Source organism: Typopeltis vanoorti, chromosome 1, assembly GCF_054136105.1.
Source record: "Typopeltis vanoorti isolate ZY-2024b chromosome 1, IOZ_Tvanoo_1.0, whole genome shotgun sequence".
NCBI classification, from domain to species: Eukaryota; Metazoa; Arthropoda; class Arachnida; order Uropygi; family Thelyphonidae; genus Typopeltis; species Typopeltis vanoorti.
The window spans coordinates 5210511-5237040 of NC_143549.1; the positions used below are offsets into that span (position 1 = coordinate 5210511).

General features: G+C 34.1%; 1 protein-coding gene across 3 annotated transcripts in view; it reads left to right on the top strand.

Moving 5' to 3' along the window:
- Eogt (EGF-domain O-GlcNAc transferase) overlaps positions 1–26530 on the top strand; it is a 402968-nt gene that overhangs the window by 261137 nt on the left and 115301 nt on the right. For all 3 annotated transcript variants that reach the window (XM_090408171.1, XM_090408016.1, XM_090408097.1), the window contains 2 exons: positions 998–1084; positions 15215–15286. In XM_090408171.1, coding sequence (XP_090264297.1) covers positions 998–1084; positions 15215–15286 — 159 coding nt within the window. The remainder of the gene's footprint in view (positions 1–997; positions 1085–15214; positions 15287–26530) is intronic.

Genomic DNA, 26530 nt, shown 5'->3' on the forward strand with positions numbered 1-26530 from the left:
TCACGATGTATCCACATTCCATGCTTTCATCATGCTAAAATCAACAGATGCTGCTGAAATATTCTGCAGTATTTCATACTTGATCTTGCTTGTCAGTGCTTATATGGAATTGTTCACCAATCCATCAGTTTTTGTCATGGGTACAACAGTAGCCTTGGTCCCAATAATCAGAGCTGTTGATTAAAGAGGCAGATAACAAACATGGATTCAGGACTGTACAATGTCAGTTACGAGGATCGATTGAGGGAATGTGGACTGCAGCGTTTGGTGGATAGAAGAAGGAGAGGTGATATGATCGAGACTTTTAAACTGTTGAGAGGCAGTTACAGGGTAGACATTGGGGAGTTCTTTCACTTGGTGAAAAGGCAAGAAGGAGTGATGACAGGGGGCCATCCCTGGAAGTTACAAAAGGAAGCTGAGTGCAATAGGGTGAGGGGTGGTTGAACCGTGGAATGCATTGCCTGAGAGAGTGGTGAGAGCAAGAACGGTCAATGAGTTCAAGGAGTGGTATGATAAACTTTGTGTTTCCTAAGAACGACCTCCCACAATGAATTTTGACTCCATGGAGGCTTCGATAATAATAATAATTTTGATGGACTTTTTTTTTTTTTTTCAGATTTAATTTTGTGAAGTGTTAAAATTAATATTTGGTGTTGGGGTGGAGGCGAGTGGATTTTGCTTTGGCTGTATGTTTGCATTAATATTAAACAGTATGACTAATTTTGTTTTGACTCAGAATGGTAGTATTGCTTGTAGAAATATTTACTGGCACACAAAATGCAGTTATCTCATGTTAAATATATGGGAAATTACCAGAATTTGTTTCAGATGGAGATTAGAAAAGTATGAGAAATACTAGAGTGGCATCTCTCTCTTCCTGTCTCTTCTGAATTTTAAATTTTCCTGATGCGTTTAATATTAGAAGTACTTATTTAAAAAGAGTAGGATTTGTTAGTTTTGTTTTTCAAGTGATTAATTAAGAAATTTTGAATTTCAGGTTCCATATCATAGTAATTTTGACATTACATGGAAAGCCTTTACAGACTATCCAGTTATGCATATTGGTCAATTCAGAGGCAAAAAGGTAAAGTCAAGAAATAGTGTGATTTAATTAAATGTGTGTGAACTAGAAAATATCAACTACATAATAAATTCATAAAATAGACAAAATTGACTGATTTCTATTTCAATCACATAATATCTTGAAAGCAGTTACTTTAATGCCAGGGTACTCACCATATTAAAATCTGAACAACAACTCTGATTATTCTCAGTTGTGAAAATGAACCAAAAGAGTTGAAATACCTAGAAACGAAACTACATGTGATGGTGTACAGAAAATTCATCAAAAGGCAGTTCCTCAAAAAAAAAAAAAAATTGTCATTTAGTATTTTGCAAAAAATTACAATTTCTTGAAAAATCTTATTGTTCATTGAGATTACAAATTATTGAATGAACAGTTTACTGATTGCAAAATTATTTAAATTGGAAAAAAATAGGAATTGATGTTAGATCTAAATTGAGCGGTAACTAAATAAAAAATATTTATATTAGATAAACAATAGTATTTAGCATTGGTGTAGTTGGTGGAGACAGAGAGATGCGGAGTAGGTATCCTCCCTCGATGAGTCTTCGGACTCCCTGGAGGTGTCACGTAAAATCTTTTTATCAAAAATAACTTGTGGTGCTGTTCAAGCTTATTACACAGTATATATGTTATTCTTCTTGTATAGTTTATATTACTTGTATGCTTGTTTTATAGTTTTTTTATAATTTCCAAATAAACTATAATCTAAGATATCTGTAGTTTGAAAAAGCAGCTAGCTCCCCTCTCCTCCAAAAAAAATTAACAAAATTCATGCTGGATTACATAGCTATTCTTATTTCCCTTGAGCTCTAATAGTGCATTCACTCCTGTTGACTTAGTTGTAATGATACTTTTAAAAAATGGTTTTGATACATGTAAAAGAAATTTATGACTCATATATTGTGTCTACTATAACATGAGCATTATTCAGGGAGAGAGCAAAAGAATTGGTTACAACATTCAAAATATTAACACAAGAATGAGTCATACTTTCACGTGCCTCAGTTGCTGCTGAGTGAGCAGGAGACAATACTATTAAGGTTCCAAGGAACTAGGCCATTATAGTTGTGTAATTTAAAGAGAAAAAAAATTATCATAATAAATAATAACAATAGGTCTAACATCAGATTATTATTCAGGCCTCCATGGAGTTAAGCGACTCATCATGGGAGGTCCTTCCTAGGAAACACAAAGTCTATCACACCACTCCTTGAACCCATCAACCATTCTTGCTATCACCACTCTATCAATGCATTCTACCCATGGTTCAACCACCCTCCATGCAAAGAAACCACTTCTCATTCTCTTGCTCACAGCTTCCTTTTGTAACTTCCAGGGATGGGCCCCTTGTCATCATCGCTCGTTCCTGCTGTTCCACCAAGTGAAAGAACTCCCCAGTGTCAACACTGTAACTGCCTCTGAACAGTTTAAAAGTCTTGAATTGTTTTCCAGCATATTCAAATGATTTGAATAGGCTAGAAATTTCAGCAAACAAAAATGGCTATCAGTTTGTTAGTAAGTGTTAAGTTATTGACATGATAAGAGTTCCAGCAGTATATTATATTAGTAGGGTTATGCTACAAGAAACTGAGGAGGCAAGGGATCTTGGCATATCGGTGGATAGGAATTTAAAGTTCAAAGGTCACATAGAAAAAGTTGCAAATACAACTCAGAGGATAATTGCGATGCTGAAGCGAACCTTGACATGTAGGGATAAGAAAGTCATTTTGCCTCTTTATAAGGCTTTGATAAAAACCACACCTGGATTATTGTGTGCAGATTTGGTCTCCTTGGTTCCAAGGGGATAAAGAAGCTGTGGAAAGGATGCAAAGAAGAGTTACAAAGATTATATCTGGATTATGGGATTTATATTATGAGGACAGATTGCAAGTATGTGGATTGCAGACTTTAGTTAACAGGAGAAAGAGGGTGATATGATAGAGGTCTATAAACTTTTGAATGGGTGTTATAGGATATTGACTGATGAAATTTTTCGTTATATGGAAGGTGGGAAGAGAACATGGGGGCATCCATGGAAGTTATATTTATTTGCAATTAAGAAAGGGGTAAGAACTAGGTTTTTCTCTCGGAGAGCAGTGAGTGAGTGGAATAATTTGCCCTTAGGGGTAGTGAGTGCATCTATTGAGAATGAATTTAAGGGATGGTTTGATAGCTGGTTTGGGTGATTTATATCCTCTCTCAGTGAGTCCTTGACTCCCTGGAGGTATCAGATGATAATAATAATAATAAATTATAAGTAATCACCATAAGTTGATCACTTCCCAAAACTTGGAGATAATCATGCAGTCTGTTTGTTTAAGATTAGGACGATGAAGCAGGGTTTTGCACATTTATAGTGTAACATTTTTGTGTGATTCCAGTGAATTCTTTGTCTAGTGTCAATGACATGAGGAGCAAGGCATGTACACTCTGATTCAAGAAGTCCTATGTAATCTACGTGTTCTTTGATTCTGATCTTAGCAGAATGGCCAGTCTGCCTAAAATCATAAATTCAGCATGAGCTGAGTACTTGATAGACATCAGGTAATGATATTGGAGGAAATTTATCTTTTAGTAATCTTTTAGTAAATGATAGTAAAGAAAATAAATTTTGTGCTGGTTTGAAAGTAGTGTATCGATTGTGATTGTAGAGAAACTGTGCTATTTGTTCAGAAATCTCTTTAAGGTAGAGTATGGAAATCCTCTTTATATCAGATTGAAGCCTGGCTGAACGATGATAATTACAACAAAGTGATTTGTATTTATAATTAATTCTTCTGATAGAAGGGCATCCATGAAACAAATTGTACTTACTCTATGTACAAGACTTTTGTTAATACCTATCTTGTGTTGTAGGTGATGATGTGAAACTGAGTGGATATACCTGATAGCAATGGAAAACTTAATGTTGCTTGTAGTTATGAATTACTGAGATACTTCCAAACCTTTTGACTATGTTTTATCACTGATATTTTTGCAGTCTGGTCCCTCTCTGAAGTAGAACTACTTCATTTTTTGGACAGAGCAAACTCCTTATATATCTGCATCAAGTTCACTGTTTATATGTGTTTGTTTATATGAATCTAACAGCAGTCTTCTCTTCTTGACTACTTTATGGATATGCAAATTGAACAGTACCACCAGTCAAATACAGAAAACTGTGGAAGACCACTGGTCCATTACCTTTGATTCACCATATTCTATTTTCTGATGTCTGTCCATCAGCTACCCTCTTGTCTTGTATCACCCCCCCCTCCATTTGCTTCATTTAACTTAAGTGGTATGCTGTCAAATGTATTGACAAAGTCCAAATGTCATGATGTAACCATTTCCATTATCTGACTCGACTCAGCTGTCACTTGATTATGGAAATCAAATGGAAAGATTATGATTATGTATTTCTTTTTCTTGGAACTTGGTCAGTGATGAGACTCAAAACAGTCTGAGGGAGCACTGCCATTTCTCTTGCACTCCTTTATGTTTGGCTTTTGCCAAGATTGGCAGAAGCCAAACAAAAACAATTTTCTGCCATTTATTTTCTCTATTGATTGCACTGTCACTTGTTAGTAAATCCAGTTCACTGTTGTGAACAGAATTTTGTGAAAATTTTGCGCTTTGCTGTTTGTAATGGTGACTTAAAAAATCATTGCTTCCCTGGCCTCTGTAGTTTGTAATATCACATTGTTTTGTTATTTTATTTAAAATTAAATGGCCATAATTAGCATTTAATGAATTTTTATTGAAGCAAGTTCAAATGTAACATTTCAGAAATCTAAAATAAATGCAAAGTAAGTGCAAAATACATTCAAAATAATTTAGTAAAACATTTCAAAATATTAATCAGACATCAAAATGTTAATAATAAAATAACTTGGAAAGTATGTCTCTTCCTTAAAAGTGGTCTTCAAGCATATTGGATAGGATGTGTTATTTCCCTCTGGTTTAGTGAAGTGTGACATGAAGTTGAATATTGCTGAAAAAAGAAATCACCATCATAAATCTTTCGATGCCAGTAACATCAAGTGTTCAGAATTTCTTGGTACACTTTGGAATTGACTCTTCTGAACACAATACACAGCCTACCTGGACCCTCTGCTGTCATACAAGCCCATACCATGACAGAGGTTGCAAATTTCACCGAATAGTTCATTCATTCTTTATCAAATGCATCTTGCTTAAGATGCCAATCATCTATCCCTTGATGACCATGGGACACACAAAACATAATTTTATCTCTGAAAAGTACATTGATTCACAAAATCTTTATCCAATCCTCTTGATCCCACAACAGTCTTTGCTTATTCCATCGCACTCTAGCTGCATTTTGCTTGGAAGTCATAAGTGGTCTTAAGTACACATGATTTAAAACCCAATTTGCGAAGTCATCTCAATGTCGTAGATTTAGACCTAGTTCTTTCCATCTCCGGTGAAAATACCTTACACTTCGGAAGCAGTTTTTCTTCACAATATTCTTCAATCTCCTCTCATCTCTTGATGTAGTTATTACTTTACAACCGTTATTGCAGCGATTATTTTGAAACTTCAGTTCTTAGAATACTGTCTCAATACTCTACTTACACTTGCTTGAGAACATTTCAATTCCTTAACTAAAAACTGTAGAGTTTGGCCTTCTTTATATAGAGACACCATACGAAACTTCTTAGTTTCTGATAAGTCACCCGTTCAATCCATGTGTAGCAACTTATTAACTGAAATCCATGCACAAATAATTCCTCACACACGAGTCAGACCTGCAGATACTGAAATATATGCTATGCTTGCTATTTCTATGCTCTTCCTCAAAACCAATCAAAAAAATTTGAAATGTTCTAATAGAATAATTTTGCAAATGTTTTCAAATAACAGTTTTCTTATAATTTATATTACATTTTTATGTGTTTACATGATTATGTAAACTACAAAGTATGTAGATTTAAATTATTCTAATTCATATTTAGTAATAATTATTTTATATGCAATAAATTAGAATTGCAAATCATTCGACCTTTTCTTTGATTATTCTACTTTTTTGATTTGGAGGTGTAATATACAGATGATTTACACTGGGACTGCATCAAACACATTTCTAACATCCTCTTATCTTAAGGTTTTCTTGTGTTGGAGATTCTGCCATCATGTTCTGGATAATGTATAGGAATATCAATATGTTTTGAAATTTTTTTAATTTTATAGGTGATTTAAAAGTACATTAAGATTGTAATGGTGTAGGATTCTATTTATTTTATCTGACAACCCTTTAATGTATGTGATAGCTATGGTTTTACTGTAACTTATGTTATTTACATTTTTCAGTTAAGTTTTATGAAAAATTTTATTCATGGTATTCTTGCTATAGACCAGTGGTTCTCAAACTTTTTTGTCTGGTGGCACACTAAAATCAATAAATAAATTTCACGGCACTCCTAGTATTATTTGCTTTTTATAGAGAGTAAAGTGCCGATTAATTGATTCTGAAAGACTCGCATATATAACCCATAAATAAATTGATATTACAGATACTAAAGATATGAAAGAAAGCATGTTTAAAAGAAAACAGATTTTATTTAAACTAAATTGGTTTATTTTCAAACCCAAAAACATACAAAACATACCCAAACATAAAGGTTCAGATAATAAAATATGAACTTAATGTGAAATATGTGCCTGGTGTTTGCATATTTCTCTGATATTAGGCCTTGTTTTTGAGAGACATATTCTCATCTCATTTTCAAGGGCCTTCAGGCTTTCTCTCTTTGTTTTAATATTTACGAGTGCAGAAAAACCCAGTTCACACAAATAAGATGTAGAAAATTGCAATAGGATGTTAAGTGCTTTGAATCCTATATTGGGGTACTCCTTCATAGTTGTTATCCATAATGAATTCAGACAAATTTCTGAATGCTTCAATTTCAACGTACGATTGTTACTTATATCAATTAATTCTTTGGCTTCTATAAGACTTAACTCACTCCTTGCTGATGTTGACTCTACAAATGGATTTCGAATCCAATCGTATAAATTGACTGAAATGTCTGGAAAATAATGGTCAATTTTTTCTTCTAACGATGTTAAATGACTGTAAATAAGCTTTTGCAGATCAGTGTTCTTACATTTTCTGGAGGCAACTTTAAGGAACTTTTCTACATTGTTGGTGCTTAATTTTATCTGTAGATGTCAAAATATTCTCATTTCTTCCTTGCAGGTTGGAGTTCGGCTTGTTCGGATGATCGAATATGTCTGTTAAATAGGCTAGTTTGGAACTCCAAAAATCGTCTTGTAATAATTTATAGAATTCTGGTTTGTCTTCATTTTGGAAAAACATTAATATTTCTTCTTTAAGTTCAAAAAAACGATCCAATATGCAACCTTTTGAAAGCCATCTTACTTTGGTATGAAGAAGAAGATTCTTGTAATGAGATTGCATCTCTTCACGTAGTCCTGCAAATATTCTAGATTTTAATGGTCTGGCCTTGATATAATTAACCATCTGAATGATTTCTTCTAATACACTTTTTAATTCCAAGCCTATTGTCTTTGCCACCAATGATTCTCATTTTAATATAATGTTCTCATTTTCTTTTCTAGCAAAGGAAACAAACCCTTTTGTAATTCCAACCATAGAAGGTGCACCATCTGTACATATACCCACACAAGTTTTCCAAGATAGACCATTTGTATTAAAATATGTGTTCATTATATTAAAAACATCTTTTCCCTTCATAGTTTTTTCGAATTCCTTGCAGCATAGAAATTCTTCGATAATATTATCATCTTCAATGAATCAAGTAAAAACAAGTAAGTGTGCTTTACCACCGATATCAGTTGACTCATCTAACTGCAAACTGAAAAATTTTGATTCGATTATTTTGGTTATAACGGACTTTTCAATATCGACTGACAGATCATTAATATGTCTACTTATAGAATCATTTGATAATGGAATCTTCTTTATTTCTTCTTCTGCCTCAGTACCAAAAATTGTTCTCACAATTGCCTGAACAGGCCGGACGAATCAAGGTTTCGCCGATAATACGAGGCTTCATTTCCTCCTCAATTATTTCATCGACTAAATAACTCGGTCAGAAATTGTAAACTTTCTTACAAAACTTTTACTTTGTTCTTCTTGTAATCTTATTAACTCTTTGAAATATTCAGGATTTTTATTCGACAAGTTGTCATGTTTTGTGGAGAAATGTCGCAATAATTTGCTAGGTCATTTCATAGAACCAAACCACACAAAATACACTTAGGTCTGGGAATTAATTTATCACCACACCACGTAAATCCCATTTTTAGATAGTTCTCTTGATATAAACGAATTTTTACATTCTTTTTCATTGTTCCCTTTTTACACGAACTTATTCTTTCTGTTTCTGTTGTTTCATTAGTGCTTTTTTTGTTGCTGAACATTAAAAATAGTCAAATCTTCATTAATGCAAGTATCAGTTTTTGATAATTTATTAGTGCGAATTGGTTCGTTAGAATTCTTGATCGTCAGAATCTTCACTTCTTCTTTTTTTAAGGAAAAAATTATTCATGATTTTGAAGGGCATATGTAACTTTAATATTTTATTTTAAAATTTATTTCAAGTAAATAATTTTTTTTCCGGATGGAAAAAGGAAAAACATTTGTTTACGATGTCTCTCATTATAGTTGGAATATATAACAATAAAAAAAACCTCTACTCACTGAATTTAACGACTTTAATATCGTACTTCGTTTATTCTCACCAATGACAAAAGACTCATGATTTTTGTTTAGGGGAAATGATCATGTATAATACTTGTCACACTGAACAGAGAAATACTAAAACAGACAGCAGGACAACTAACCATTCATTAGTTCATTTTCCCCAGTATTTATGTGCCATCACATATCTAGTTACTACGACACGTGGTGATCTAATGAAATCCCAGGATATAATATAAGAGTGATACAAAAAATGATAATTTTTATATACGCTTCATCCATTAAAATCAAAATATATAATTTTTTTGTTTTTGATTGAGTTATTTGTGGCAATTGAATATTTTGCTTTTTTCAAATAAATGCAGCAAATTGTGCCGCGCAAGTATGCCACAAGGGTGCCGCGAAATTTTTTTCAAAATTTCGCAGCACCATTGTGCCATACTTGCAGCACCCAGTTTGAGAACCACTGCTATAGACATTATTTATACATGTGTTGCTTATTATTCTTGTTAAAGAGCTTGTTCATTAGAACAAATTGTTATAGCTCTGCTTTTAAGGGTGTTAAGGACTCGAAGTTTATGTGAAGGGTGGTGGTAAGTCACCATGTATTATGTGTCCAAAATATTGCACTATTCTCTTGTCAATTATGTTTATCAGTCTTTTGTGAATATTCGGTTCTTTTAGGATACTTTTGTTTGTTCGTTTTTCTGTCCAAAACACTCTTAACAATCTTCTCTAGCACCAGAGCTCAAATGCCTTAATTCTTCTTATGTCCTGACCCTTTCAGAGCAGAAAAACATCAGATCATGTTCACTTTAAATAGCATGAAAGATTATAACAGACCATTCAAGAAAACTAAACTGAAAGCTGCTTTGCTTCAATGTTGACCAACTACTGTAGGACCAGATGCCTTTCCACAACGAAGTAAGGATCAAAAAATATAACATTGTCTAATTGCTGTGATCATCTGCTTGTGCAAGGCCATGGGAAGAAATGGCTAGCTTGTATGGTTTCTGAAGAGAGCTACAACCTGTTTTCCAAGACACAATTTGGTTTCTGAAAACATTCTACACTGTATCATTCAATCTTACTGGCGGCATCTATAGAAATGCTTTCCTAAAACATTAGCACTGAATATTCATTTTCTTTGACATAAAAACGTATAACACAGTTTGGATGTTTTGTATATTGAAAGACAGCACAACTTTACTCTCAGAACCTCCCTCTCTTCATGAAATCTTTTCCTCTGAGTCTTCCAAGTGCACATAAGGATCAACAGTCTCTTGATCTCTTCTCTGTGAAGAGGAAGTTCCATTAAACTTCCTCCAACATTCTTGTCATCTAGAACTAAGACTAGGATGAGTAATCCCAGTTGCAATAAAAGGAAGGTTCTTGGAACTTATATTACATAATAAAATGACGCTTCTATCTCATATGTCATTTGCAAGAAGTATTGAAAAAAGATAAACATTAACACAAATATTTCTGTGGTTTAGCATTTCTTCATTTGATTTTCAGTATTGAGGCCACATGTTTCCAAACTTAAAAATCTAACATGTTTATTAAAATACAGTTTAACCTGATAAGTTTCAAAAATCGTCAGATGCATCATCAGGACTATAAAACGTATAAAAGACTAGAAAAAATTGATTACACATGGCAGATGTTATTAGAACTTCAAAAGTAGTACATATAAACAAAGTGACTAGAAAAAAGCTTGTATTAATTACTATGTACATGTTGGAACAGTGATAGTTATTGCTGTTGCCTTCTGTGACAGGGACGCATGTCATATCTTAAGTCTTCAGCTGTTAGATTTTTGATGAAAGCAGACTAAATTGGTGTAGGATTAAACCTTGGTTTTTATTACATTGTGTGGAGATAGGATGCATTTCTGAGGCTTTTTTTCTTGTGAAACGATTATGATCAATATATGGCATTTTTGTTTCTTGCCAAACTACTTGGTGGTCTGTGTTTGCTTTTTGTGGAAAGCTAATCCTGATTTGTGCTGTCTTCTTTTCTTTACTTCTTTTACATGGCATAGCTCTCCAGAATGTTCTGTCTGACCTACATAGCAAATGCCACAAGAATAGTGACTTTTGTAAACTGGTTTTTTCATGCGAAAATATTGACGTTTTGGTAGATGTAAGAACATTGAAATCGTATACATTAGCAAAAAAAAAAAAAAAAGCCACTTTAATGTCGTAATCAGAAAGCAATTTTATAGCATTCTTGATGTAAGGTAATGTAATTGCATTTTAAAAGAGCTAAGGAGCTGTCAGGAACGTATCAACAATTTTGTTAATTGCCTTTGGTTTGTACATTGAGGGTGAGCATATGCCTTGGGTGGTACAGTTCTTCACTCTTTATATACTGGAAGTGTTATAGAGTCTATCTCATAATATTATAATCATGCCTATCTTTTGCAATGGATGGGGTGTGATGGTCTTGTAAAAATCTTCAGTTGTGATAGGTTTCCTGTATTTTGTTTGCCATAAAGAAATAAATGCACTTTGATCACAATAGCATCCATTAGCACTGCAAGCTGCACAAAGTGCACTATTGTGCATGTATGACAAGCGCATAGTCTGCGTCTATTTAGGTTTAGATAGTGGTGGAAGTTGAGGTTTAATGATTCTAATATTTCATCTATCACAGACCACCATCTGGTGGGAATTTTGGGCCATTCTTCCTGTAGGCATGTAATGAGGTTCTGAACTGTTATTTGCTGGATGTCCCTTGACCTTACCCGACACTATTTCATCCCAGAAATGTTCAGTGGGATTAAGATCAGGACGCTGTGGAGGCAAGTCGTGTGGTGATGTTCGTGTCCATAAACTAGACATTTACAGGACATGCTGAAGCAAAGTGGGTCCCCCAAATGTTTGAATGCCGATCAAAAGAGAGAATTTGTGCTGTCATCTCAAGGGATTTTAGACCATTTTTAGGAATCAGGTGCAAATTTTCACTATGATCCAGAGACCAAACAACAGTCAATGGTGTGGAGATACAAAGGTTCTCCACAGCTAAAGAAGTTCTGAACACAAAAGTCAGCAGGGAAGGTTCTTGCCATAATATAGGTATTACGTCTGGGAAAATTCACATTTGCCATTGTCTTTTGGATATGGATGGTGTAATCCTTACCAAGTACCTCAAGAAAGGTGAAGTTGTTACAGCAGCAGTTTATTCAACAGCTCTGAAAGAATTAAAGGAGGTACTGAAAGAAAAATGCCATGGGAAACTGAGTTGAGACTTGTTGCTTGTGCAGGACAATGCACCTGTTCATGCCTCATGAAACCCAACAGACAATACACAACTTGGGCTTTCAATGTCTGCTTCACCTACCCTATTCACCAGACCTGGTCCCATCTGAGTATTTCCTATTCTCAAATTTAAAGAAACACTTGAAAGGAACAAAATTTCCTGCAGATGAAGTCATATCTGCAGCTGAGGACTGGTTTGTGCAACAAGAAAAAAGAGTTTTATTTCTCAGAAGATTGCAAATGATGCAGCAGCACTGTAACAAGTGTATGATATTTCTTGGGGAATATGTAAAAGAATGTATAAGTTGCATGGTTCTACCTCAATTCCTTCATGGTAATTATCACAACTTTTCCTCACACCCTCATACACACATATCAACAACAAACATGGGTTCAATGCCATCTTGATATGATTCTGATCATATCAAGATGGCATTGATATGATCAAGATTCTGATCATATCATATCATATCAGTTATATCAAAATGTCTGATGCCATCTTGATATGATTCTTCCATTGCATTCTATTTTGTGCAAGATGACTCAGTTTGTGTACAGAGTTTCCACACTATTTGACAATGCCATCGCACCATTCCCTGTTTGGTCTTCCTCTTTTGTTCTTTCCTTCAATCATTCCAAACAGCAACATTTTTAATTTCCTCTCATTGTTCATTCTACATATATATTCTTTCTATAACACTTCCTCTCGAATGCTAATATCCTCCTTTCAGGTTCTCTCAGGAGTACCCAGGCCTCACATCCATAGAGCATGCTGCTGAAGATACAGGTTTCTACAATGCGCAGTTTAGTTTGCATCTTTATAGCTTGGCTCTTCCATATTTTGTCCATGGCTTTTAAAATAGTTGTTGCTCTGGCTTTTCTAATTTTTACCTCTTTTCTTGGGTCTAAGTCATGCATCATGGCAGCACTTCCAAGATATGTGAAGTGTTCCACATTTTCCAGTTGAAATCCTTGAATGGTAACTTTGTTCAGTAACTCCTGTTGTCTGAATGTCATTGTTTTAGTTATTTCAAAGTTGACATTTAGTCCATATATTTTTCCTTCTGCATATAGTGTTTGCAGCATCCATTCCAGCCTTGCTGCATCTTCTTCAATCAGGACAATGTCATATGCAAAGCAGAGATAGTTTATTCTCATGCCATTTATTGAAATGCCTCCACCTTCTTCTTTAATCTTATCTAGTGTTCTTCCAAGATGTGTGATGGAGATTATTGGTGATATTGGGTCCCCTTGTCTTATGCCTTGACTAGTGGCATACCAATCTCTAGTCACACCTGCTATCCTCATGCTAAAGCTAACACTATAGAATTCCAATACTGCCTATATTATATTTTGGTCAATATTATGAAAGGCTTTTTGGAAGTCCATGAAACAGCAGTATATCCTTTTGTTCTTTCTTTGAGCTTTCTCTGCTATTAGTCTTAGTGTGAGTATTTGTTGCACTGTACTTCGATCTTTTCAAAATCTGGCTTGCTCATTAGGAAGATGTGCCTCCATATGATCCTTTAGGCATTCTGTAAGTATTTTCATCAGCAGTAGTTCTGTAATTGGGGGCATTCTAAAACATTGCCTTTTTTATGAAGAACAACCAAGACCAATTTTTTCCACTCGTGGGGGGGGGGGGAGGCATACACTGATCTCCATATTTCATTACATAGCTTATGCATTTCTTTTAAAATCAGTTCTTCCCCATATTTTAGCAACTCACCTATTATGTTGCCATTTCCAGGAATGTTGTTGTTGAGATTTTACAGCCTTTCTCACCTCTTTCAAGATGTCATTTTCAAAGATCTCTGCTGGTGGAAAGATTGCATTTAGTTCTTTTGTGGTATTTTCGGTTGATTTTTATGTAGTTCGCTGCAATATCTTCATCTGTGTATTATTTCAGTCTTCCTCAATATTTTATCATCTTCATCTTTGACTGATCTCGATTGTCACTTCCTATTGACATTTCTTATAAGTTTATAGACTTCTCTAGTTTTGTGTTCTCCATAGTACTGTTCAATGTCTTTGCATTGGTCCTCCAGCCATTTGGTTTTACCAGATCTTTCTGCTTTCCGTACTTCAATGCATTTTTGATGCTATAACTTTGCCCTCTGAATTATCTATTTTAAGTTTAAGTTCTCTTTTCTCTTGTGCCAATTTCAGGGTTTTCTAAGTTATTCATTTCTTGTTGATCATCTCTCTTTCAGGAATTACTTCATCTACTGCTTTTTTGGTACCATAGTCAGTTGTTCTGCTCTTCTATTTATATTTTGTTTTTCACTTGTGGTCTTAACCTGTCTTCATTTATTCTTGAGATGTATCTAGCTTTTTGGAACTTTCCTTTGTACTTTTGTTTCAGTTTTAGTGTTATATTTGCAGTCACTAAGCTGTGGTCCTAATCAATATCGGTTCCTTGGAATGATCTACGCTGTTGAACTGATGTTCTCCATTTCTGGTCGATTAATATCAGGTTGATCATATTCCTATGCCTGCCATTGAAGGAGTACTATGTCCATTTATGACAATCTTTTTGTTGGAATTTGATATTGCAAATCATCAGGTCATTATCAGTTGCAAATACCGGAAGCATCTTTCCACGTTCATTTCTTTCTCCATATTCAAATTTTCTCATCCTGTGTTATTTCTGCCAGTCTTTGCATTCCAATTTCCTTTAATGATGAGTATATCCTGCTTCGGCACGTCATCAATTTCTAATTTTAGAAATTCACACGCGCGCACGCGCGCACACACACACACATATATATATCCAAAATTAACTTTGTCTGAAAGTCACTATGTAAATAATTACATTATATGGCATATAGCTACCTTTTGCTGTGTTCTGAAACTCTGTCCTAAAATAAATATTGCTGTTTTAAATTAAATGAGAAGTGTTTTTTTTAACTGTTTCCTAGTGTAAATCTTTTTCATATCACACATTTATTATATATTCATTAACATATAAAATATATATTATTTTATATTTACGAATTTACGAACACAAAACACACGTGTTGAAATTATTATTTTCCTTATTATTAATAAAAATAACAATTGACGTTTCAACCCCTATATTGAGGTCATCATCAGAAAAATACATGTGTATATGAAAACAAGCTACATGCTCTTGCACTCTACCTATATATATTATTTTAATATTGCTTACAGGTGTGTTTTAAAGATGCCATCTTCCCTTTATTGCCGAGAATGATCTTTGGCATGTATTATAATATGCCACTGGTAAGTACTGAAACTGTTCTTTGTTATTTACTAAATTTTTTTCCCATATTATTATACCTGGAGTTTTTATTAAATCACAGTATACAAGAAAATAAAGAATACAATGATCATAAATAAGCAATTTTCGACTAAAGGAATTTGAATTATACAGGTAACCCTCGTATAGCTCGGATGTTAGGTTCCATGGAAATGCTGCGTTATATAAATCATGTTATACGAGACATAGATCACATAGAAAAAGCAGGGTTAGGTTCCGAAATCGTTTTTTTTTTTTAAATTAACAACAATGACATATCCAACAAAAACAATCTTTTTATTTAATTCAGGTAATTCATGTAAGTTAAGAAAACATAAACTATGACAAATATGTAGTATAAAATTCTAAAAATTACAAATTGTACATAAATTTCATTGCACATGATGCACAAATGTTTTAGACACAATAAAATAAAGCACATATTTTATCATCATCACAGTCTTCAGAAATAACATTTCGTAGATGTTCTTTAAGTGGCCGGAGGTCGTCACCACTTGAAATCTCTTGGACATCATTTGTATAATTCTCATTGCATACTTCAGCTGGTTTAGTCATCAAGAAGTCAGTAATAAGACTTTGCTTTCCACTATGTTGCAATTTTGTCAAATCATCACAACACGTTTGCACTATAAAAACATAGGATTCTTATCCATTTAATACGTTTGCACTATGTTGTGATGAATCCGTTAAAGAAATTAGCAGAAGGACTTGGCAAGAAAGTTAGGAAGTTATTTTACGGATAATGATCCCTCAATGGAGCACTTGGGAAAATTCACGAGACAATTGGATATTTGTTTAGCGCCAAGTTATTAAGTTCATAATTTGGCGCTAAACAAATATCCAATTGTCTCGTAAATTTTCCCAAGTGCTCCATTGAGGGATCATTATCCGTAAAATAACTTCCTAACTTTCTTGCCAAGTCCTTCTGCTAATTTCTTTAACGGATTCATCACAATCAGAATCTTCGGCAGAACTTTCCCCGCCATTTGGTTCAACACCATCTATTAACCTCCCAACCGGCCAGGACGTCTATAGACGTCCAGCTAAATCTGGATACGATGCATGCTATCTGTTGAAAGAACATGGATAAGAAGTGCAATTCGGCCAGCATGTCCATTAGAAGGTGTGATAATCCCTCACGCTGAAGAGAGCACTTAATCAGATTATCTCAGGCTCATAGCTGTGACTCAGTTACCTATAACAAGAAATGCAGTTCCTTGTTCTATGCTGGGTAACTGAATTTTAGTTATATTGGATAAACTAAAAATATAGAAATTATTTTTATTTTCTCTTTTTATTGTACAATACAATTTTAATGGCTGGACAAAATGAAGATCCTTGTATAATTTCTTCACTTAAATATTGCTTTACCTTCGAGAACCAATTTAATTTTTAATTTTTTTTTTTTTTTTTGTGTGTGTGTGTGTTAATTTTTTCTAATCGCTTACTCCACAAAACATTTTATTTGTTCTCGAAGAAATTAATTCATGATAATTATTTGAAATATTATTTAAAAAAAAACAGCTGCCGACGTTCGAGATTATGTTATATTTTTGTTCAAAATCATGATTCGAAGAATACTTCACAGATTTCCTGAAGGACATGCTTGAGCGACTTTGCTTTTTAGAGAATAATGAAATTCTTTAATCATATCACTAAATTTTTTTTCTTTATATTGTAATCTACTGTTCTTTGCACTTTCACCTTCTTGGTTTCCCTGTATAATTGGTCATTACAAAATAAAATTAACGGTTACGATTTAAATTGATATGTATATATTTTCTGCTAGTTCAGATATTATGCTCCAATTTTATAATAAGCAATACTTTTGCTTATATATATATATATATATATATATTTAAATTACAAAGTTTTGTATTAAAAACTTCCACTACAAAAGTTCGACAGAATCAACAATATTATTGTCATATTTCTTTTTCTCGTGTGAGAGAAAATGGTAAAATGTCACTCTTATAATTGTATCAGATGTTATAATGCCAAAAATAGTAAGAAAAAAAATCATTTGTACTTTCTTTTCAAAACACAAAGAGAGAACATTCTAAATTCACCCAATGAAAAAGAAAATACTCCATATTTTTCTTGTGTTATCTGATTTTTTTTCTTGTAGTACAAAGAAGAAATCACTGCACATAAGATGGAAGAATAAAAGAGGGCAAAAATCTGTAGATTGATTACGCTATAGCTGATAGAGAATTTATGCCAGAAAAATTATTTATGTAAGAGTTCTATCAGCAGATATAACGACATTTTTTTCTAATTTAGATATGTGGCATTGTTGAAGTAGCTAAACCTTTGGTACTATTTACACTAAAATGAATGGGCATGTTCCCCAAGTGATTTACGTTCATAACAGTTGTCTTGCGAACGATTTATAAAATAAATTCTCTGAAATATCTGCAAATTGAATAAGTCTTCAATATAACCTTCCTGCCCCCCCCCCAAAAAATAAGATTATGTGAGGCATATGCTCCTTTTCTTTTAGAATAATTCAAGTCCTCTTTTTCAAGATAATTATATGAAATAATTTATACTTTTTCGATAATAAAAATGAAACTGATCATTATAAATTAAGAACTTATTTCAGCATAAATACTGCAGCCTGTAAAAGAAATGTCTGCATTTTTTTCTATGTTAGGATGTCTACTAATCAACAATTGAAAACGAAACACGACATTCTTGATGTATCTTGCACTATTTCTAGCTAAGTGTTCTCAATTTTCTTCCTCAATAGCACTGAGAGTAATCTAAGCCTTTACCTTTTCCTCCAGCTAAGAGGATTACTACATGCATTTCTAAGACATCGATTACCTCAGAAATAGCAACCAGAAGCATAAGTAGAAGTAAAAATATTTAGATTATTTTAAGAAAAAGAAACTAAAATAATACTACTACTGAACTTTCTTTTGTATGGTATGCATATAAACAATTTCTAAAATTTCAAATAATTTCAGCAGACAGTAGAATATCTGGTTTTAGATTGCAAAGAAATAGTACAGAATTAGAAGCTTCAGGGTACAACAATATTATTGTCTTATTTCTTTTGTTGAAACGGTAAAATGAAGTAATAGATTTTGAATACTGTCTGGAAACGTTTACGAGCCTGTAGAAATTTAGAGTGGTTATGTAATTGAATTCCAGGAGAGGATAAGGATGGGGGGGTAAGCATTAGAAAATCTTCAAAATGAGCATAAATTTTGAATTGTGTATATGATATCCTTCATATTATATTTTCAACATATCTACGGTGGTTACGCACTGGATATTTTCATAATGTGCATCCTACAAAAAAGAAAAGGCGAAGAATCCCTGCTAAAACATCATTGGATATAAATTTTTGATACTAAAAAGATTCACAATCGGAAACCGCGTTATGCAATATAACATCGTTTGTTGTTCATAAAACAAAACAAAAAAAAAATTTGTTTCTAAAACTGAAATGTGATGATCCATATAACGGTATTTTGCTAGGAAAGAAAGCAAAATGTAATATTTATTTCAATAAATATTATTTAAAAATATAATATGTGACATAATATGTTCAATGCAAACATTGAAAATTCGTGAAAAAAGTTGTTTCTATATTGGAACAACCAGTGTAACTGTTCCGTTGCAGTAATTTGAAGAATAAATTTATAATACAGCAACTTTGCTACTACTAAATAGATTCATTGCAAAGGCTAATAGATGGTAATTTCAGGATTGATTATTTTCGCACATGTGTTTCTTTTCCAAAAATTCGTTTCAATTTTTGGAAAAGAAACACAATAAATCATTTTAGAGGCAAAAAAGTCAAATATTTTAGGACAGTAAAGAAAATTCCAAGTAAAACAGTGTGTGTAAAGACAGGTGACACAAACTGTTAGTCAGACACTAACAGTTAATCCACGAATGGCTGTAAAATAGCCATAAAGGGATTAACGGCAGAGGGAGGTAATGGCATGATAAAAGGTACAATGCCGATGAAGTTTTGATCCATGCAGAATGCTATGGTGGGCTGGATATTTCATCCACCTCAGCCGGTAGGAAGGTTAATTGTATTAGTTCCTCCTCTTTTAAATCTATTTCTCCATCAATTAATTCACTGATTTCATTTTCCACCATATTGCACAAGCCCTCTCCGCCAAAAATGTGTGCGACGTTTATTATACGACGTAGCTCGGCATCCACTGGAGGTACGAAATTTTTTTCTAGCAAGCATTCAGCGTAGAGGGTTGTAATTCCTTAATGGACAGAGAAATAATTTTTACACAATTCAATATTGAAAACTCTTTCCACGCTTGAGGTAGTGTCATGTTTGGATTAGATTCCATTTTTTCCAAAATTAATTGAAATGTTCGCCAAATATAATATGACTTAAATGTTGATATTATTCCTTGGTCGAGTGGTTGAATAAGTGAAGTAGTATTAAGCGACAAAAAAGTTATTTTAATATTTGGATGGCTTAAATTTGTTGGGTGGCCTGGTGCGTTATCTAAAATTAGTAGAATTTTGAAGCCCATATTCTTTTTCTTTGTGTAACTTTCTACATCGGGTACAAAACACTTGAAAAACCAATTTTCAAACATGCTAGCTGTAACCCAAGCCTTTTTGTTGGTCCGCCATAAACAGGTAGAATGGACTTGTTGAGCCATTTCATCGCACAAGAATTTGCAGATTGGTTAATAAACGTTGGTTTTGTCATGTAATCACCTGATTCATTACTACAAAACAGTAGAGTAATTCTATCTTTGGAAACTTTGAATCTAGGAGTTGATCTTTCATTTTCGAAATATAGATGCGTTTTGGAATTTTTTTTTCAATATAACCCAGATTCATCCACATTGAACACCTGGTCTGCACTGTAACCACCTTCTTTAATGATTTTTAAAAGTTCTGTTGGGTATTTCCAGGCAGCTTCAACATCTGCTGATGCTGATTCTCCCTGGATTTTAAGATTATATAAAGAAAACCGCTTTTTAAAGTTTTCGAACCAACCCTTACTGGCAGAAAATCCATGCTGAGAAATTTCTTCTGAAGAATCTTAGTTCTTTTAAATGTTTATAAACTTTGAGAGCTTTTTGCTTAATAAGGTGTCCATCCAAAGGAATTTTCTTTTGAGTGCAATCTTCTATCCAAATCATTAGAGATTTCTCCATTTTTTCTATTAGAATATCGCGAACACGAGCAGCACGCTTTGCACTTACCATTGACCCAGCAATAACACTCTCTTGGATTTTATGTTCGATTTGTTGATTCATTTAACGTGTTTGCTGCCATGCTACTTCGGCATAGTCTGTTCCCGTACGCCGAGCAATTTCACTTCTTCAAGGTCAGTACAGTAATCTCATTGCCGGCGGTAAGCGTCATATGAGTCTACTCGTAGTTGGCTTGTGCAGAGCACATACCATCTATGAGTATACACAGTTTTGCTGCTAGCTCCACAAGCCAAGCATTTTTACTTCTTCAAGGTCAGTACGGTAATCTCGTTGCCGGCGGTAAGCGTCATACGAGTATACTCGTAGTTGGCAGCGAGCGTGTTAAATTCAGAGTTCTTGCAACAACTCCTGGTTTTTCTCCAATTTTCAACCGATCCAAGATTTTAATTTTTTCTTCGAGAGAAATGAATTTCCTCTTTAATGTTGGTTTTTTCCCTTTCGTTGCAGTTTTAGTGGTCGTTACAATAAAAATAAACTTTTACATTAAAAAAAAAAAAGCATTACATATGTATGTAACTCACCAGAAAATAAACTGCTCTGCTTGAGAATAACACATTTATGATTTTAAATGTGCTTTCCTGGCAGAAAACGAAGACAATTTTCAACAATAAACACTTTATACAGTAAACCCTAGATGGCAAGCCTGTGGCACGTCAACGATTTACAGATGAGATATCTTTTTATACGCTTATAAATTATTCAAATTTTTTTTACAATATGTACAAGCTGAATTTTGTTTTACACAAGACAGCAGCTATAAAGACGTTTTGGTGCGGTATTAACAAAAGATCGCATGACCCAAAGACAAAAGCAACCGACAAGTGTCGAGTTGAAATGCTAATTCTCTTCAATCAAATTTCATAACATCTGAAACTGTCATAACAACATTCACTATTAGTTTTAACATATTCACAACAGGGTGCCATTTATCGTTCTGATGGAACTTCTCATTACACAAATCACACAAACGTTTCGACCCTTGGTTGAATTTTATGACTTCTTGTTTGCGTTTGAGGTGGCAGGTGAACTTACACATTCATTACATTGCATGTTTCAATTCTTGGTAGTCTTTTATTTTAAGTTAGCCTTTGTGATCTGTCATAATGACATCGAGAATTTCAAATGCAATAAAAAAACACTTATTTCATAATTGAAAAATTTGACAATAGTTTTTAGTTAGATAATACTGTGTTTTGGTGCAACATATGGTTTTGCTTAAGTGTATACAGCATAGTTTCTGTGAGAGGGAAGATGTGATTTATTAGTTAGTACCATTTTTATTGTGTCTCTAATTGAACTATTTGTTGAGAATGACACAGACTGCAAAAGCCCTCTGTACAGTACCTTATTCAGTGATACAATATAAAACTAAATTCGATACTTATAACTACTTGCGCAATACGGGCAGACACAAATTTAACGAAGATAAAATTTGATTTTTAAATCCTGCGGTGAAAAATATGAAAAAAAAAAATAAATAAAAAAAATAAAGGGTTACTAGAAATTGTAGACCGCGTTGAACAATTTGTAGACTGCGTTATACGAGGGTTACCTGTACTAACTTTTTTTTTTATCGTGGAGTTACTGATTATGGTAGTGTAGTCAAGTGTATGTGACATTTGATTATGCAGTTATATTTGTTGAAACAAAAGTCAGTTACAAAGCATAAATGGTTTTATTCTCTCTCTTTTTAAATAAATAATGCTGATGGCCAACAGATTTTTGGCAGTGTGAAATAGCTGAATTTGTTTCGGTTTAGTGGTGGATTCTAGGAACTGTCTCTCTGATTTGTATCTGCTTCTGTATAAGAGGAAGCTCACCCCTCCCACCCACCCCCGCCTTCTCAATTTGAACTGGTGAGATGTATTCGTGACATATAGACAGATAAATCTTGTTGGAAGTTTTTCCATTGGTTATACTATAAATTAAAGATACCATGAAATTGTATACTTGGTTTAATCCTTTATACAAGTGAAAGCAAACAAGTTTGTGCCTGTTTGCTGGGACAACTCATATAAAGAAGCTAATGACTTCACATCACTTGCCTTAGTATCCCATAATGCTATTCATTATGGGAAGGGTCGCTACCCAGACTGGTTTCAACCTATATTGAGGTCTCATCAGTGGGAGCCAAATCCAGAGATGATACTAAGGTTGAAGTCATATTTTCATATACAAGTAGCAAAAAGTCTGGATTAGAGAAAGTTGTTGGAAGTTTTTCCACTTGGTTATACTATAAATTAAAAATACCAAGAAATTATATACTTGGTTTAATCCTTTATCCAAGTGTAAGCAACAAGTTTGTGTCTGAACTATTTTCAGGACTGGGGCAACTCGTATAAAAAAGCTAATGACTTCACATTACTTGCTTTAGTATCCCATAATGCAAAGCACATCTTGCACACATCACTTCTGCATTACTTCAACCTTAGTATCACCTCTGCATCTGGCTCCCACTGATGAGACCTCAATAAAGGTTGAAACCAGTCTGCATACGACTCTTCCTATAATGCATAGCATTATACATGTCTGCAAGGAGATGTGCTTTGCATTATGGGATACTAAGACAAGCGATGTGAAGTGATTATCTTCTTTATACGAGATTCCCCACACCTGAAAATAGTTCAGGTGCAAACTCGTTTGCTTATACTTGGTTTGGTTATACGTTTGCTTATAAAGAATTAAACCAAGTATATAATTTCTTGGTATCTTTAATTTACAGATTAATCTTATGGATATGAAGAGAGCTATCATTATGGTTGATTTCAATTATTATAATATAAATGAGGCTTAAGGGTCAAGTCTGTATAACCAGGAGAAGGAGATCCCACATAGGCTTTTCGGGAATGTGGAGAACCTACCAGGGCTTCTGACTTGATGTCCATTCCTCACTATTTTTGTAGTCATCCTTTTGGGTATATACCTGAATACTGAACAAACAACGATGTGCTGGTAATTTACAATTTAGCCAACCAATTGGTATTCTTATTGACTTAAATTATAATGCAAAATGATAGTACAACATGATGAAATATCATATTTCATCATGTTGTACCTAGTTTAATCAGGTGATGCACCAGCTGGTGCATCACCTGATTAAACAAGGCCTCCATTGTTTTCATCAAGGAGCCATGGCGAACAGCAAATGGTCAGCTACTGGAAGAAAATCCAATTCAACATCAGCAGAGATCAAGATTGGCATTATCACTACACATCAATGAAACTAGCAGAAGAATTGAATAGGTATGAAATTGACATAAAAAGGCCTGACTGAAACAAAGAAGTAGACAAAAACAGGTGAATCTTTGTAAGCAGCAGTGTTATAGAAAATGTTATATTCAGTCAATAACAATCAGGGAAAAGGGAGTAGCTATAGTATTTAACAAAATACAAGAATACTCTTCTTGAGTTTGCAGGATATATCAAGTCGAGTGATGTGGGCAAATATCAGAAAACAGGGAACTGGACAACGAGACTTATTTGTGCCTATGGTCACACAGAAAGTTCTGCTAAGGATGAAATGGAGGAATTTTTCCAGGTATTAGAGAAGACAGCTGACACAATGAAAAAGAAAAAGTTGGTTCTTGGTGGAGATCTAAACAGCAGAATAGGAAATGATTACCAGACATATAGAAATGTTTTAGGAAATTTTGGAGAAAAGAGCAAAGCTAATAATAATGGTAAGTACTTGCTAGATTTCTGCTCAGGACTAGTTATTATTAACATGATGTTCCAACATAAAAATATGCACAAAATTTACATGGGGAGAAGAAGCAAGTCATAAGAAAAGTGATCACCATTTAGTGTTGAGCAGGATAAAACTGAACTTCACATGGAAAAGAGGGGGTGTATAAGAAAGTTTTAAAATAAATCCAAGTTCAGGACCTTTTAGAGGTGAACTGTTGACTCAAATATACAAAATTATTCAAGAAAAAATGAAATAGTTTGAAAACAAGAACTGCAGACAAAGCCTGAAGAAAGCATTGATTGATACTGCCTGAGAAGCAGGTGGCAAACCTGTCTGTGAAAATAGAAAAATCAGAACTCCATGATGGGCTTAGGAAGTTAAAGAGGCACTGAAGGAAAAGAAGAAAGCATGTGGAGAGTTTCTGGCAAGTAAGTCAGATTGTGCTCTTTAATAATACAAGAAAAATATAAGAAAGTGAAGCACTGTGTAAAACTTACCAACCAAAACTCATTTGAAGTGTCTTTGATAAGAACATAGCAAAGTAATATGAGGAAGGTGGAAAATGATATTCTGGAGTCAATTGAAAAAAGCTTAGAAATGGAGGAAAGAATACTGCTAAAGCAATCAGAGTCGACAAAGGTGACATTAAGTTACGCTAGATCTGCTGCTGCTGTTCTTGCTCCCTAGGGAGTTTAGCAGTTCTGCTCAGTGATAGGTTTCAGCCTGTCATTAATTGGAGCCACTGCTGAGTCAGTTTCCTTGTCTGGAGTGATTCAGGTTACTTAGTGAGATTTATAGTTATATTGTACAAGGGTAGCTTCATAAGTTTCCTGCCTAACTTTCAGAGATGATAGAAAAAAAAAACAACTGTGTTGCTTTTCAACATAATCTCCCCTTCAATACACTTTTCACATCTTTGAATTAACATTTCTATGCCCTTGAAAAATAGTCTGTATGTTTGTCTTTAAAATGGCCTAAAACTACATCTTTCACTCATTATCATCTCCAAATTTTCTTCCACAAAGGGCTTTCAAGTTTCAAGAAGAGGTAGTTAGTCACTGGGTGCTAGATTTGGGCTTGTAGGGTGGTGGTCAATCTCCTGGAAGCCACAGTCCTTTGCTGCAGCCTTCATGACAGTAGCTGTATGGACTGGAGCATTGTTGTAAAGCAAGTGAACACCATGACTTAGCATTCCTTGTCTCTTCCCCTTTATGGCATTGTGCAGTTTGTGCAGGAGTGAAGCATAATATTCTGTATTCACAGTAGTATTCCTTTCCTTGAAGTCAATCAAGTGAATTCCCCGGCAATCCCAAAAGATTGTTGCCATGATCTTTTTTGGTGGACTGAGTGATGTTGGCTTTTTTCGGCAATGTTTCATCTGGTTTGTGGCAGTCTGTGGTTTTCCCTTTTGGAAAGTGGGTCATAATAAAGGACCATTGTTTCATCCCCGGTAACAATTGTTACCGGGGATGAAACAATGGATTCCGGCATTTGTCTCCGATTCCCTTGGCAAAGTTCTAAAAACTTGTGGGAAGAGGTCACACGATGCTTCTTCTGAATTGAAGAGAGAAGTTGGAGTATCCACCTTGCACTGACCTTTGTCATGTGAAGCCTCTCATGAATGATGTGAAAGATGGTTGTTATAGAAATCTCCAAACTTGCTGAGATTTCTTTGAGTTTCAGCCATCTGTCAATGAGCAGTTTCTCCTGAAAAAGCAAGACATTTTCTCAGTGATCACTTCCAGGGGGCTATCATGATGAGGATAATCTTTGATGCTCTCTATTCCTAGGTGAAACTGTTTAGTCCATTCCTTCAAGGTGGAATATGAGGTAGAAGCTTCCCCATAAACACCATCCAACTGTTTGATAGGCACTTGGAAAAAGCCTTTCTTTGGTGAAAAACTTTATCACAGCATGGTACTCAATTTTTAACATTACAGCTATTTAGCATGCTACATGTTAGTCAAATGAGTGTCTCTAACTGAATGATGCAGGTAAAGCATTGAAACTGGTACACTAACCTTCCCTTAGATGGTGCTATCTGTCACGCATGCTGTTTTAAAATTGTCATGAATTTTGAATATCAGGTCGGACTTTTGGAACCTACATCGTAGATCACTTAGAATTTTGGAAAAGGTCCTCCCTGCACCTCAGTAAAGATCAAAACTAACCAGTTGTGATCTTTCTCATTTTCACATTATGAGCTATTAAGACACTCATGAAGTTCAACATCCTTTATATATAAATAGACTAATTGTGACTTTATTCTTATGTTTAGGTATAGGATAAAATATATATATATG